The sequence below is a fragment of the Colobus angolensis genome, unplaced genomic scaffold (genome assembly GCF_000951035.1).
Source record: "Colobus angolensis palliatus isolate OR3802 unplaced genomic scaffold, Cang.pa_1.0 Scaffold444, whole genome shotgun sequence".
NCBI lineage: Eukaryota > Metazoa > Chordata > Mammalia > Primates > Cercopithecidae > Colobus > Colobus angolensis.
Window position 1 is genome coordinate 3,213,260 of NW_012117866.1, and position 16,644 is coordinate 3,229,903.

The 16,644-nt window shown below is 37.4% G+C and overlaps 1 protein-coding gene across 1 annotated transcript in view; it reads right to left on the bottom strand.

Annotated features, from left to right (window-relative positions):
• The window catches only part of KAL1 (Kallmann syndrome 1 sequence), a 145,272-nt gene that overhangs the window by 65,500 nt on the left and 63,128 nt on the right, over positions 1-16,644 (bottom strand). The window contains exons 3-5 of the mRNA XM_011957514.1: positions 15,156-15,378; positions 6,002-6,186; positions 3,454-3,583 (exon numbers count right to left, since the gene is read on the bottom strand). Of these exons, the coding sequence (XP_011812904.1) occupies positions 3,454-3,583; positions 6,002-6,186; positions 15,156-15,378 (538 nt within the window). The remainder of the gene's footprint in view (positions 1-3,453; positions 3,584-6,001; positions 6,187-15,155; positions 15,379-16,644) is intronic.

The following is a 16,644-nucleotide window of genomic DNA, read 5'->3' on the forward strand; positions in this document are numbered from 1 at the left end:
TCATCTTAAGTGCTCACTGACATTCTTGTATTTACTGTGTTGTGTAACCGTCACCATCACTGGGTTCTAAAATGAGTCCATCAGCCCAAAAAGATTGATCCTTCATCCCTTACTGAGAAAATTTAAAGGTAGAAACAACATTTTCTGTCTTTACCTTCTCTTTTTATTACTCATGTTTCATTTCCTCATATATTGAACAATGATTTGTTGAGCAGCTACTATGTGTCAGGTACTGTTGTAGGCAGTGGGAATAATGGGTAAAAAAGAAAACATATCTGCTCTTATGAAACACAGAAACAGACACACACATTCATCCTGATTGGATGCAAGGAGAAACCGTGGACAAGATGAATAAGCAAAATACTAAGGCAGGATAGACAGTCTTAATAGAAAATAGAAACAAAAATACAACACAGACGACATGGATCTGTTTGCTTGTTTGTTTATACATATGAATAGCATGGCTAAAGACGGTTTTGCTGGAAAAGAGATATTTATATAAAGAAGGTAAGCCAGCCAGCTTTTCAACAATCTGAAGGAAGAGCATTTCCCCGGTCCAGGACCAGGTAAATGCCAATATCCTGAAGCAAGGGAAAGAATATAGTATTCAGAGAACACAGAAGAGCCTAGCGGGTTGAGCAGGAAAACAGGGAGGGTAGCGATGAAGTCTAAGAGGAAAGAGAAAGGGGGGTCAACTGGCTCTTAAAATCCATTGTAAAGAACGTGGCTTCTACTCTGAGTCAGGTGGCGGAAGCTGCTGGGACACGTTCAGCAAAAAACTGATGGGAAGTGACTCAGATTTTAGTAGGATCACTCAGGTTGCTGTGTTGAGAGAGGGCTAAAAAGGAGGGGATCCAGAAGTAGAAATCGGGAAGCAGGGATGACAGGCCAGGGTCTGAAACCCAGGATCCGGAAGTGGGGATCCGAAAGCAGGAATGAGGGGCCAGGATCCGGAAACAGGAATCCAGAAGCCTTAAGGCAGAAGCCAGGAGGCAGAAGTGGGGATGTGATTAGGAAGCTAATACAATTCCCAGTTAAAGACAGAACTGAGCTGATTAGGGGAAACACAGGGAAAGGTGAATCAAGGCAGATCGGAGGATTTGTGGTAGCTTGCAGAACATATGTTTAGAATCGAGAATGACTGCAGGCCTCTTTTGCCACAAACTGCTGCAAGAGCAACATTGCCGACGACTCAAATGGAGGTTATTGAGAGAAACAGTGCTTAGCGGGAAAGTCCTTCATTTCCTTGGGGATGCTTGTACTTCCAGAAAGAGAGTAATCATTTATCGATCACTGTGACTGCTATGCTTTTGGCCTTTTTTTTTTTTTTTTCCCAAATAGGCTTTTCTAAGGAACAGATTAAGTACCAAGCTGCAGGATACTCCCACTCTATAGGACTGCAGTTCAGACAAATGGGTAATAAAAGAGGCAAAAGACACAGAATTAATTTTATTTCTATCTTTAAATTTTCCCGGTAAGTCATGAAGGATTTTACTGGGGTGATGGGCTCATTCTAAAACTAGATGGTGGTGATGGTTGCACAACTCAGTAAATACTAAAAATTATTTAACTGTACACTTAAACTAAGTGATTTTTATGATATAGAAATCATGTTTCAATGAAGTTCTTTAAAACATTTTTCCCAGTGAATCTCTTCTCAACATTTGGTGAGAATGAGAAAAGTGTGGAAAGATGTCCCACCTTGTTAGTGATTAAGTCTGCTTTAGAGATGTCATAGAGGGAATGTCTACCACCTTTTGGCTGGTATGTTAAACTCCCGTCATTCTGGGACTCATCTTCACTGAAAATATAATGGAATCTTCCACAAATTTTGTACAGACATTTTTGGTTTGTAAAATTGCAAGAATTAAAGTTTGGGATGCTCCTCACAATAAGACATATGGAAGTGTGAATTTTGGGTGTATTTGTAACAGTGACAGAACAACATTTTAATGAAAACTGCAATACTTGCATTTTCATTCAATAAAAGTCCACTTAAATTTGGGAGATGCAGCTTCCATTCTAGATTATTAAGTTGCTCCGATATACTAGGAAGTTTCAGGACAGCTTGGCCTTCCTACTTTCAGTTAGCAGCACCCTCATGACCCTGGGGCTGTCAAAGGATCTCTCTCCAGATCCTGAGGATCTTGTGATAGCAAGGCTCTGTAACAATCATGAGAGCAGAACCACCTTGCTCACCTCCACTAGGCAGGAGGTGCCACTGCAACTCTTACAGGAAATTAATTCAGCATCTGTCTCTAGAGGCTGAGAACCACTTCTGTCTGATGTCTGATTTTGCAGTCTTATTCACAGAGCACCAGCCCAAATCCTGCAGGCAACTGAACAGATGGTAACACATTTTGACCAGAACATGTCTGGATCACATTTGAACCATGAAACTCAAGGTGAAGCATTCTGAGGCATTTTATTGATCACTACCTCCTTAACCCACAATTAATTATTTATTTCACTTGCCTCTCTAAATTTTCAAATCAGTTGGAGACAGAGTCTTAAGACAAGGTTTGATGTCTTTATTTACAATTTCACTTTAAAGTTTGCTTAGTTCATGAATTTGCCTCCCTGGGGAGGAAAAAAAAAAAACTTTTTTTTTTTTTTTTTTAAAAAGAGGCTTTTAAATGTAAAGGGTTACATTATTCATTAATGTCACAATAAATAAATTTATTTAAAATAAAATAAATTTAAATTAGCTTCTGTGTAAGAAGATAACTTGTGATTAGTAAGAGAACAATGTAACTAATCTGTATTTATGAAACCAGATCCTTATAATTAGTGAAGCAGATGTCTAATTAATTTGGAAGGTACACAGCCATATGGACACAACTAGAAAAATAAACCTGAAGATATTATTAATAGCTGGTCAAATTATGTCCTTCAGCCATCACAGATCAACCACAAATGTAGCACATTGTTCATCTGATTCCACAGAGGTTTTAAAATATCGACGCAGTCAGAACTGAACAAAATTATAGCAATGATTAAATGACTTGGGAGGGGTTTAAATTCTAGATGTTATGAAGCAAAGGTAGGAGTCAAATTCACTTTCAATTTAACAATCATTTCAAGAAAGGCTATTTTGTCCAGAAGAGCTAAAATTCAGTGTTTCTCTTTGAAAATCAATTGAATGGTGCTTGATACAGAATATCTTAAAGCAAAAACTCAACAGATGTTGATAATGAAAACCCCTTGCCACCTCAAAGTTTAAAAAAACTCCCTTATGTTATCTTCTATGATATACTGCAGGTAAAATTCCAATTTTGTCCTTAACCATAAATGTACATGGTACCTTCAAACACATTTGGTCCCGTTCTCCAAAACAGCAAAGCCACCTGTTGACTAACTATAAATATGAACATAGAGACAGTGAATCTGCATTCCATGTGTGCCTGGGAGCAAGGGTAGTATTCTGTGTCTGGGGAGAAAAGGAAGGCTGACCTTTGGAAGAACGGAAGTGTTTGCTGGGGGCAGTGAAGCCTCGAGTTCCATGCACATTCACAGCAGCCACTCGAAACTGGTACCATCGGCTGGGTCTTATGTCAGTCAGTTGAACTCGCTCATCTGTGGTCTGAGGGGACATGTCACAGAGCACAGGAAACATGTCACTTTTTATTCCAATATGTTGGTTGGATCTGTTTAAAAGAATACACTAACCCATCAGCCAATGCAACTCAGTCTGTCTTCCTCCTGATAAGAGGGGCTTCTCATGCCCAGTTATGAAGAGAGCTGTCAGGGAACAAGGAACCACTGATACTTCACCCCAAAGAATTAAACATCTCTTGAAGTCAAAACATTATGACAAGAGCTTGGGCTATTTTAAAATCTGGTGACTAATTACAGCATTTGAGATATTCAATCAACAGAGAATATTTATGTGTAGTAATCGTTACATTACAGCAAGAAGATGAAGTCATCTTCAGATTACAGAAAGAAAATGTCTTTTTAACTCACATGCCAAATGTAACAGTAAAATAGGTATCACAACCCACATGCAACCCACTAGCAGCTTCTGGAAGTAAATTATAACCCAAGCCATTGTTTAAAAATCTCTTGAGTAAATCACATAACATCTATGAAGAACCAGTCCTGATCTAAAAGGGTGAGATGTGTTAGCATATATTTGTTCAATAAAATGCCCAAAAGGAAAAAAACAGACACTGGGGAAGATCAGAAGGTTTTGCTGTCTCTAGTGCTACAATTTTAAGATATCAAATAACTTTAACAGTCTTCATATTATATATCTGCTTTCAACAATGCTCCGTGTTTTGTTTCTATTGGTAGATAGGAAAACTTTTGCCCTGAATTCCAAGAAATAACCATCTACAGTCTATGCCCTCATCTGTATCAGGTGCCAAACTCAACTTGGATCTGTGGATGAAACTAAGGAAACAGGATTGGATTTGAACACTCCCAAACTTCAGTTTATAATAACTGAGGTTATAATAACCTCAGCTTAAAATAACTTAATGTGAAAATGACTGTCATGTTTACATCAATAGCTAAAAGAAGCTGAACATTTCTGAGATCAAAGGAAGAATATGAACTCTTACATGTGGCTTTCTACCTGATTTGGCAGACTTTGAGAAAACACTTCCACCTTTGTCATTTAGAGTTTCAGCTGTGAATTTGAAAAGCTTAAAGTCAGTGTGGTATCCACAGCGTTTAGCAGAGAAGGAAGTATTACATGTAGCATTAACAGGAAAAAATAATACCAACAACAATAATAAAATAGCTTTTCACTTTCCAAAAATCTTTTGGAGATAAAAGAGATGATCTTATTGTCAGTTACTTTCATAAATCTTTAAGTAATTTGGAAAAATTACAAATGAATCTGTACCATGATTTATGAAAGCATGCCGTGTAAATCAAATGGAATTTCAGGCTGTATTCTGAGTAGCTTCATGTTTTACTGAAGCAAATTTTTTTTATATAAAATATAGGTGTAGAATAGAATTACTAAATTTATTTGACCAGTTTTTTTTTTTTTTTCTAATTTAATGTTGTGTTTTTACATCAAACTTCTTATTTATTTTGGGGTCTTTACATTGTTTTATTTTAGTGCTTAACCCCTTTGAGATACTGCTATTTAGAAGATATTCTTCTTTCAAACACCTAAATATTGACATTTATTTTACATTTACTGAAAAAAAAAATTGGAATCTAGTCCTTGGAAAAAATGATCTAATCAACATAAGGTGAGATTTTTTTCCTATAGACATAGATGTGGAGAAGGCATTTTAGTTGTCTAAAGGCATGAAACAGTTTCACATTCACATTCAGAATCTGTTACTTTTTATATCCATGTAGGGTCTTTTTTTGTGTTGGGGGGGGTGGTTGCAGCTGGTAGTGGATTTAACAGCTCTTAAAAAGAAAGAAAATATTTTGCTTTTCTCATCAACAAGACAGAAGAGGAGGAAGCACTCTCTGGGAGTGTTGCCATGCAGGTGGTGTATCAGTTTTTAAGTTGACTAAGACAAAGAAGAAAGCACTTAGTGAAGATTTATGGGCTGCTGGCTATGTCCTACTAAGTAATTTTGTGATACAAATCTTATCCCATATGCTCCTAAAGTCTGTGGGTGGAATAAAGGTGTAAATGCAGGAGAAACAGAAGAGAAGGCATTTAGATTGTTAAATGTCAAATTAGTCCTCATAATGTTGCATTTCCCCTACTCTAGTTGGCTTTGAGTTTAGCCGAGGAAAATGTAGTTCTTGGAGAAAATACATGTGAATAATCAGGTTATAAAATTAACACTCTTCCATGTGTATTTGAACAAATTAAGCCAATGATCCAGTTTCTGAGCACATTCGTTTGTATCTATGAACCTCATCCTCTCTTTGGAAGACCCCTATGATGTTCATTTCATATCTGAGTAAGTAATTTCTGTAGTCAAGCTATTTTGAGGCATAGCAAGTTAATTGTATGTGCATAGGTATGTAGCAGACACTACCTCCAAGATGAAAATCAAAGTCTATATGAGGTTCTTACCTGGGCCACTGTCTGCCAATGAGTGGCATCATCTTCGCTAGGATGGATTCCATAATTCCATCTTCTTTGTACCACGTAGATCACAGGCTCAATAGAAATATTGAATTTCGAGGACCACTTAACCTCTAGCTGTCCAGACTGCAGTTCTGTAAATCGTAACTCTTTTCTGGGCTTCAGGGGGACACCTGAAATAGGACCGTATCAATTAAAACAATCTGCGTGTGACTCAAATTGAAGTAAAAGTTGAGGAAGAACAAATATGGAAGAGATGAATCTGATCTGATGACAGCTGAGATTTCCTTTCACAAAAGTGGCCTCTCCATACAGGGTTTCACATCTGAAGTCCTCTGACACTCAGTTCAGCTATTTGCTCCTTTTTCTTTTAACTTGCCTTTTTTTGTTTTGTTTTGTTTTTTTCTTTTTATAGGACAGTCTAAATTGATTCCTGATTCTGAACAAGTGGCTTATTCCCTAGTAATCTCTAGAGCAATCATTTCATGTGCATTCTTGTGAATAAATCATGTTACAAGGTTGTTTCACTTGAGGTTAACATGGAATTCATACTAGGAGATCACTATAAAGAGTTTCAAGTCATTTTCCCATTTTTTATCATGCTCTGTGTCTATTGATATATTCTAAGGTCATTATAACACGGTTTCCAGATTTGATCTTCCTTCTTTCTTAGGGAGTTTTCCATTTAAGGAAAGCACTGCAAAGCAAAATTTCTTCATGTGAAATCTCCTAAGAGTGACTTCCGAAATTCAAGTCTTTTGGATTCCCCAATCGATTGCTCAAGCACTCCCCTATAGTCTCAATGGCTTAACATTGGAAAATAATGAATTTATGTTTGGTTTTGGCATGAGTGAGTGCGCTGCCTCAAAAGTTTCCCACAGGTGTTTCATTTTAAAGTAGTTAATCATTCTGATTTGTTTCTCGCCCTCTGTACATGCAAGTTGTCTGGCAACTGATACATTGAAGAACCACAGTTCAAAATAGCAGGCATTTCAGAAAGGGAATTTGTAAAGAAATTTGTAATACTAATAGAATATGCAAAACTAACTGAATGAAACAGAATCTATGGCTCCACGATGGTGAATGCCATCAACACCAAGAACACCAATTACCATTAATATCATTTTCTGTCCACAATTTGCTGAAAGCATTGAAAACTCATTTCAAAAGCTAGTTAAGAATACTCTATTTCTTCTTCCATTTTGTAAGTTTAAACACAGAAGAAACTGGAAAATGTGCAAACACCAAATGCAAATAAGGTTTGATGCATGTTGACATGCTTGAATTTCAACTCCTATTTCATTTTGATCTTAATTCATGGTAAGTGTTGTTTAAGAAAATTTTAAAGTCATCAAAGATTTGGATGGATGGAATTGAATAATTTTTTAAAGCATATTTATATATGGTCAAAAGTCATTAATCTAAAAAAAACTACTTTCTGGAGAAAATGTTTACCGTACCTATTGCAGTCTCCTTTATTACTGGTGGGTCATGGCTGAGGAGTGACCTCTAGTTTACAATAAATTTGTCTCACCTGATCCTTACTGTGAGTTTGTGAAGTGGGTAAAGAGTTAATTATCTACATGTTGAATAGGAGATAATTGTGTCTAAGGAAGACTAAATTAGTTGCCTGGGGCTACAATCTGATCTCAGGTTTCTCTCTGAATTATCTGCTTCCTTCTACATTTCATATTAGAAAAGGCCACATAGAGAGATAGAGAAAAGAGGTGGTTTCGATAGATATGCAAATCCCTTGGACATTCTTATTCTAAGATGCTCAGCTTTCCTGGTGGATCTGGAACTTCACCAAGTCAGTCTTTGACTCCTGTTCTGCCATGACATGCATTTATTTCAAGCTTGTATTGTAAACTTTTCATCTCAGTGCATAACCATAGCAATGGGGGTACCTTGACTTGGATGATTAGCATATTGCTGCTAAGCAAATGTTTTTCCAGTCTGTCTCTAATCCCTGGCTAAGCTGCAGACCATCTTTTCCACCTGCCTGCTCAATTTCTCTGTCCTAGATATGTCCCTTCTCCTGCGATATCTATCTTTATGACAACTTTATTCTTTAGGATGTCTAAGGGATCTTAGAACCTTTTTGATTTGTTCTTGCAGCTAACAACATTTAGTTGTCTTACTGCTTAGTACATTTTCAAGAATTATCAAATCATTCTGTCTCCATGATGGCCACCTGACTTTACTCCCTTCCTTGTTCCAACCTTTCAACCTATTTCCCTGAATCTCAATCTCTTTTTCTAATGTCCCCTTATTGGTACTTCGTGGTTATTTTTCTAAAGTAGAAGGGAGGTTCTCTCCTTCAGCTTCCCAAACTCTTTAATTGCATCCCATTTTCTATAGAATGAAGGGAAACTTATTGGCATTCCCTTCAAGGCATCCTTCCTTATAATTGGCTACCATTTATTTGTCAGTCTATCTCCTGGTACATCTTTAGTTTTTGTCACAGATAATATCTTTAAGCCCAGCTTTCCTACAAACACACTGCCAGGTACTTAATAATACCATGGCCTGTTTATTTTATTATTATTATTTTTCACTCTGAAATGTCTTGCCTTCTGCTTTCTAACTGTAGACCCTTGAATACTTCCAGGCTCAGACCAAATGCCATCCCTCTGTGACACTTCCCCTAAACCTCCCAATTGGAAATAAAGGCTTTATTATTTTGCCCCCCTTCAATGTTGAGCCTGTAACTGTCAAGACATGCATTTAACTGCCTCTTGCTGCAGCAAACTCATTTAATGATGCCTGTCTTCGCATTGAGCCACAGCCCCCAGAGGTCAAAAACCATGTCTCCTTCATTCCCGCACCTCACAATGTCCCAGAAGAGAACATTCTGCAATAGCAAATGTTCAATGAACAGTCAGTGTTTGCTGAATGAACAGCCAAACCCACTTTCTTATTCTTCACTCAAGAATATATCTGTGGAAATAAGAGACTAGTGCAACATTTATTCAAACCACAGCAACAACGGTAATCCCTACTCTGCTTGAAAGTCACCTAGGGAAGGGTGAAGATTTATCATAGATACTCTGTACTGCCATCTTTATCATACATTGTTTCAAGCGACTCACATCTCTTTTCCATCATGGTTTTATTACTCACATGAACATTCACTCTGTTTTTTAAAAAGGTAAATACCAGAAAATAAAGCAATGCCAAAATGTTTACAAGATAGAACGTTTTTATTACATTGACCATAGGACTTTCCCATTAAAAAGAAAAAAAAAAAAAGACCAATTCCTGATGGGATAGAAATTCCAAAGTTAATTATTTTAATAGAAGCAGCTCTGTATGTTTTGTGTCAAGAAAAAAGTCACAAACATTTGTTCAGAGTGATGAAAAAACAATCTCAACAAGGTGATCATTTAGTATCATTCTTGCATTGAAGGTTGGCCTGCATATGCCAGACAAATAGTTCTACCGAATGGGATAAGGCAAGAGAGAGCAGTCGCAGAGGACATTTCATGATTTACTTGATTCCTTGGTGCATAGTAAAAAAAAAAATGATGACCAATTCTTTAAACTCATATAGCGCATTCTCCGAGACTTCTAAATCTACCTTTCTCTTTGGCTTTCCAATGTATAATCTTCTGGAGTAACTACGGCTACAGTAAATAGCCTCCTAAGTAACCTGAACTCACCAGAAGCCAATCCAAGCAACCCAGTTCCCTCCTGTAAGGTTTTAATCTTGAGTAGCATTCAAGGCCCAACAGCCTTAATCAAATGTAATGAGCATCAGGCCGATGTCAGTTCAAATTTCTTCATTTAAAAATCTCTTTAATTATGATGAAGCATGACCCTGCAATTTGCATGTTAAGAAATGGTCCATCTGCTTTCCATTAAAGTCAGTTGGCTCCTTTGATTGGAAGTAACTCCAGCACTCTACTGTAATTGTGTGCAGATGGGGCTCAGCCCCGCTCAGGACCTCCAGCCCTCACTGCTGGTGCGCACAGTCCTCACTGGCTGAACCAGCATCCCAACTGCATAACCAGATGTGTAGACTGGATCTCTTCTCAATGTGTTTTCTGTTATGTAAATGATTAGCATTTTTCTCTTTAAAATTATTTTTGAACAAATTAGTCATCTGAAATCTAAATGATTCTGTTGAAAAATTAGCAAACATTATCATATGGCACCCTGCAATATGTGACATACACTTTTTTTCTTTAAAATGCAAGAAATATTCTGCTGAAATCAAAAGAACAAAAACCCAATGCTTTTTAAAAATGTTGAAAATATATGGATCGAAAAATCAATTAGGATAAGCAATCTACAATTGCATACTCATTGTGAGATTTTATTATTACTATTATTTTTTATCATGTATCTAAATGACATAAAAATGTAGCAAGATGTATTGTTCTAGTGATTTAATCACTACTTCATATCTCTCATAAAGGTAATTAGAACTCTAGAATTTGTATTTACATCACATTAAGGCATTGGGCTACTGGATGCAAAATGTTGAAAATTTTTTTGTAAGAAGCTGTATAAATCTATTTCCAGAGGTCTGAAGTTTAAATATTTTATATATTAATTATTTGTGGAAATATTAAATCAACTCTATGATCAGGTCTTTTTGAAAAGAAACAGATTGACGTACAATTAATTCTTGGTTAATCCATGGCGAAGGGAAACTATAGGTCACAAATTAGTCTGAATCTTTAGGGTTGTAAAATTTTTTGACTTTTCTTTCTCCCTGCCCAAACCATTTTTGCTACAGTTGGAAGCCAAGAGAGGCAGTAGGATTTGGCAACAAGACAGTAAAATATATCACTCTCTGGAGGAAAGATTGTCTCACCAAGCCATAAAATAGACGTACTACAGAAAGGAAAAAGGAAGTGCCCTCAAATGCACTCATTTGTGTTCTACCTGTAGAAGATAAGCCTTTTAAAGATTCTACAACTCTATGAAGAATTGCATTTCATAGAACTAGCATCAGCAGGCATCTCCAATCATGTTAATATTTCCAAGCCTTCTATTTTGATGCTAATAATTTTATTTAAAAAGTAAAAGAAAGGATCTCTGCTGTTTGTTTTAAACTATAGTCTGTGAAGGTTAACTTACTTCCAGGCATCAGTTAAGTGCAGTTCTTACAGCATAGCCCAAATTCAGTGCTCAAATACAATAGGGAATTCTGTTGATCATATTTGCAAGACACCCATCGCTTTTAAAAACTCAAGTGACCAGTATAAAAAGCTCTTAAAGCTATAAAATCAGTACTTTCTATCTTCCCTTCCACAAACACAACAGACCAAACAGAAAGTATGCATGGGTTTTTATAATTTTAAAATATTTTAAAAAATTAATTCAATAAGTAATAAAATGAAACATATACAGAGGTTGGTAAATGTCCATTTACTTAAAGGTTAGAAAAACAATTTGCCCACTTAAAGAGTATTGTGAGCATGACAATCTCAGTAATAAACACTGGACTATGTGGGGGGTTAGTGTCACATGGATCCTTGTACCCCAATGCCCATTATAGATGACAGAAAATAGTAGGCACTCCATGAATGTGTATTTAACTGAAATGTGTCAATACTTCTCCAACCAAGTGACAGCAGCCCCTTGTAAAGGTAAACTGGGGAAAATGCTATTTTGGATTTCCAAACAGCACTATGCAACAACACTTTAATACATAAATAATGAATGAATGAGGAACTTCAGGTTTTCAATATTTATCCCATAGAATTTGGTTCTCTATACAGCACACACTGTATCTAGTTTTATATACTTCAACCCTACAATGTAAAACAATCCCATGTTATTAATTAGCCTAAAATGATTCATAAAGTAGTGATTTTGTTAGATTAAAAATATTCTATATTGACAAATCTTTTACTTGGCCTATTAGATAGACAGGTAGGTAGATAATAGATTTAGATACATTTTGGGACAGGGTCTCACTCTGTTGCCCAGACTGGAGTGCAGTGACATGATCATGGCTCATTGTAACCTCGAATTCCTGCGCTCAAATGATCCTCCCACCTCAGCCTCCCGAGCAGCTATGACTACAGGCACGTGCCACCATGCCCAGCTAATTTTATTATGTTTGTAGAGATGGGGATATCTTGCCATCTTGCCCAGGCTACTCTTGAACTCCTGCTTCAGCCTCCCAAAGTGTTGGGACTGAAGGGGTGAGCCACTGTGCCAGGCCTTAGTTAGCCTATTATATAATAACACAACGATGCCCAGTGAGTGTTTCCATTAGGGCTCCATATATTCAAAATAAAAATGACAGGAGAGCTAGCCCAGGTGGGAGCAGATGTTAGGTCTATTTCTGCTGCCTACTACCAAATCACTTAGGCATAGGCGGCAACCTCAGTTTCAGCAGCTGTGAACGGAGAGCAAAGGACTAGTTAATCTCAACCCACCATGACTCCCACTCTTATTAAGGAAAACAATTACACAGACCTAGCAGAGACAGAGAGAGGGAGGCAATCTTATTTCACATTAGTTTGTTTGGGGCAATAAGAAGGCATCTTGGAGGTAGGAAAGACAGTGATTATGAGTATCCTAAGATTGCAGGTTGGTTTGTGCGCTGACTAGGCACACGGTTTTCTCCTCGCAAAGTCAAGGGATGGGTTGGAACAGACTGTTTCCCTGGGGCTTGTGTATATCAGTCCCCCTCTCTTCTTTTGACAGTGAAGAAGAAGCTGGACTCCAGGTTGGGAACGCCAAAAGGGGCTTCAAATGGCTCATTAGCTAAGATGGTGAAGGAGTTGCTACAGGCTCTATTTGCCCTCCTTTTACACACACTAACATATTCAGAGGCACTGTCAAAGCTCCCAGGACATGAAGACAGCCTTCCTTGAGGGATTACTGAAGAAAGCAAGAAAAAATATCTACCTGCATATATGTCTTTTTTTGCAAAATAACAATCTATTAACTAGACTGCCTTCATTACGCAAAAGTCATTGTCAGGTCAACAGAGTCCGTTTATTCTATTTGTAGTTGATTCCCATTGATTCTGTCTCTCTCCACAAAAATCTAAGTTAAGAGCTAATTTGTAGTAGAAGAGTGACTTCAGTACTTTAACAAAAAAGTTCATCTGGTTTCGTTAAATGTAGTTTTACATTGAAAGTATCTTTGCATCATTAGTCATTTATTCTGGCCCTTTCTACAATATTCCCCTTACTCTCAAGTGAAACAGGCATATTTGAAATTCATAGTAACTCTTCAGTCCTTTTATAAAAGTGCATATTTTAATTTATATTATCTCTTTAAAACACTGTAGGTTTTACAAAAGGGTTTCAAAAGACCATTCCAAAAGCATCCTATTTTTATGGTGAATGCTACTCATACATAGCATATTATCTTTAATGACAGATAAAATTTCATATTAACAGAGGCTTTAAAAATTAGATGGTTTTCAATTTCGCAATAGTGACTTGCTGTAGTTTAAAATAAGAGGCATGAACACAATAAAACTTTAAAACTATTAAAGAAACATCACTTGGTAAGAAGAGAAAAGCAGCGATTATTTTGAATGTAAGACATAGTGCTTATGGTGTGTTTCCAACGATAAAGAAAATAAATGGTTGAATTACATAGATTTCAGAGGAAAGTACTCCCAAGTGGGAGCTAAAGGCAGATGGGACAGATACCTAACTTCTGGGAGATGTGAACTGTTATGAGTGTTACAGTAACATGGACTTCCAAAAATAGGCAGCCAGCACATAAATCAAAACTGGCATTGATGGTGAATACTGCTTTATACACATTTTTTTTTAAGTACCAGTATTTAGAAACAATATGGATTTGGCATGTGTGTGTGAAAGACACACGGAGAGAAAGACATCTGTTACTCTCCGTATTTTAATGAATACTGCCTGTTGACTGACTCTATATTAGGGGTCCCCAGCTCCCGGGCCACTGACTGGTAGCAGTCTGTGGCCGGTTAGGAACTGGGTCACACAGCAGAAGATAAGTGGTAGGCGGGTGGGCAAAGCTTCATCTGTATTTACAGCCACTCCTCATCACTCACATTACCACCCGAACCTCCTGTCAGATCATCAGCAGCTTTAGATTCTCATAGGAGCGTGAACCCTGTTGTGAACTGCACATGTGAGGGATCTAGGTTGCAGACTCTTTATGAGAACCCAATGCCTAATGATCTCTCACTGTCTCCCGTCACCCCCAGATGGGACCATCCAGTTGTAGGAAAACAAGCCCAGGGTTCCCACCAATTCTACATGATGCTGAGTTGTAGAATTATTTCATTACATATTACAATGTTATAATAATAGAAATAAAGTGCACAATTAATGTAATGTGCTTGAATCATCCCAAAACCATCTCCTGCCCCCCAACATGGAAAAATTGTCTTCCATGAAACAGGTCCCTGTTGCCAAAAAGGTTGGGGACTGATGCTCTATATTACTCTTCAATGAGACACCAAAAATTAACAAAATGTTGTATGTCATAGTGTATTTTGATGGTATCCCAAACTATACATAATACAATGGATTCATCTTGGCTTTAAAAGAGCTTAGTCCCATTTACAGAAAATGATCAGTAGCACTTGATATTAAGCAGCTAAGTGCTCTAGAAATGGCTTTTGAATACAAACTATTGCATTTGCTAAACTGCTTGATAAATTGAACCTCCACGTTTTGAGGAAGGGAAATCCTTTGTCTAGAATCTCAAGGTATTAATGAAAATATTGAAGATCTGCACAATGACACTAACGTTCTTGAGTCGCATTTGCAGAGAAAGCACAATACCAGTATATTTCTTATGCATTTTTCAAGTGTGCTTCATCTCCCAGCCTATTTTCTAAGGATTTAAATCGATTTATTCCAGTGTACCTAGTAGAGCTTACTTGAATCAGTCTGACTGGAGAAAAAGACAAAAACCTTCCTGAATTGTTGCTGTCCATCACATCTGTCAAATTAAAAAGAATTAATATGAATGACTTGCTCTGTCCCAAGTCGAGTTAATATGGCTGATCTCTATGGGTCTGTGAATATGTTAAGATGTCTGTATGTGGTATAAAATAAATTTTCTTAAGATTTTATGTTTTTTAGACTTTTCACACTTACGATGGACACCCTTCCCTAGGCACAGTTACATGTGACACTGCATGTCTCTTCACACCCCCAGTGCTGCCTCTTACCTTTGTACAGAGTCTTGGGTACTTGGCAGGTGTGGCCACACCCATTTGAACAACATTTCTTCACCCCAGAGCACTCATTGTCAACTTCGCAGCTTTCAACACAGGCGGCTGCAAATCCACTGGCTTTCTCAGGAGCCGGGCAGTCCCCCTGCTTCACCAACAGGATGTATTTGAGGAACTCACAGCTGGTCAAGCATTCGTAGCTCTTCTTGGGGAAGAGAGGCTAAGACAAAGAAGAATTTAAAAAAATATTTCATTAAAGACACATGAAGTCTGATTTCCAAGACATCTGAAAGGAAGTTCCACATTTTTTCCCTGTTAAACTTTTGCTTGAATATTTGACAAAGTGCATATATTTGTTTTCTTTTCTCCTATCAAAGTGACACATTTTGTGCTGATTTCTCAAAGGAACATAATCCATAAGTGATGATTTTATATTGCATGCAACAGACACACACCAAGTATATGCGCCCACGTTCACAGATCATATATTCTACCTTGGTCAAAGATGTTTGTCAAAAAAACTGACTATAAACAGTCACAAAACCTGTTCAGTACAATCTGAGGGCCCTTTTTGGATTGTATACATTACACGTATAGCACATCACTCTCTTTAATTTTTTTCTCTCTCTTTTTTTTTTTTTTTTTTTTTTTTTACAGTTAAGGTCTCACTTTGTCACCCAGGCTGGAGTACAATGGTGCAATCATAGTTCACTGCAGCCTTGAACTCCCAAACTCAAGCAATCCTCCTGCCTCAGCCTCCCAATTAATTAGAACTATAGACACACAACACCATCCCTGGTTAATTTTTATTTTTTGTAGAGATGAGGTCTTGCTATGTTGCCCAGGGTGGTAGTAAGTCCTGGCCTCAAGCAGTCCTCCCACCCTTAGCCTCCCAAAGCACTGGGATTGCAGGCATGAGCCATTGTACCTGGCTACTTTTTCATGTATCATAAATACTCATCAAAATAGCAGGAGCTCTAAAAAACTTTACAATTCTCACAATGATAGCATATTTGTTGAAATTATATAGCACGTTGTCTAAGCCTACTAATTGAACATATTTCAATAATTTCCAGCCTTTATGATTAACATGGAATGGTCAATGAGTTGTGCAGTAGAAGAATGTGAATCTTCTTTAAAAATCAGCCCACACCTATGTTATCTGTGACACAGTTGGGGTCTGAACAGCATCTTGCTGAGGACATTTTGGTTGAGCCCAGAATCAATCAACCATTAGTGAGAATAGGAAGCCCTGGACTTATTAGAGGAATGCATTATTGAAAAAGCCTGAGTAATGTGAAAGAGCCATTTATCAAATGCCTATTTTTCCTTAGGAAAAAATGGTTCAGGACAGCACTCGGTCATCCCTAAGACAGAAGCTGCAATCGGAAGATAATGGCTTTTTTCTGCCACTGAACAGGAGTTGCTGAGACTTCTAAAAGCTGTCCCACCCAGGGGAAGAAAGGGAAGGATGCTCTCTGTGCTC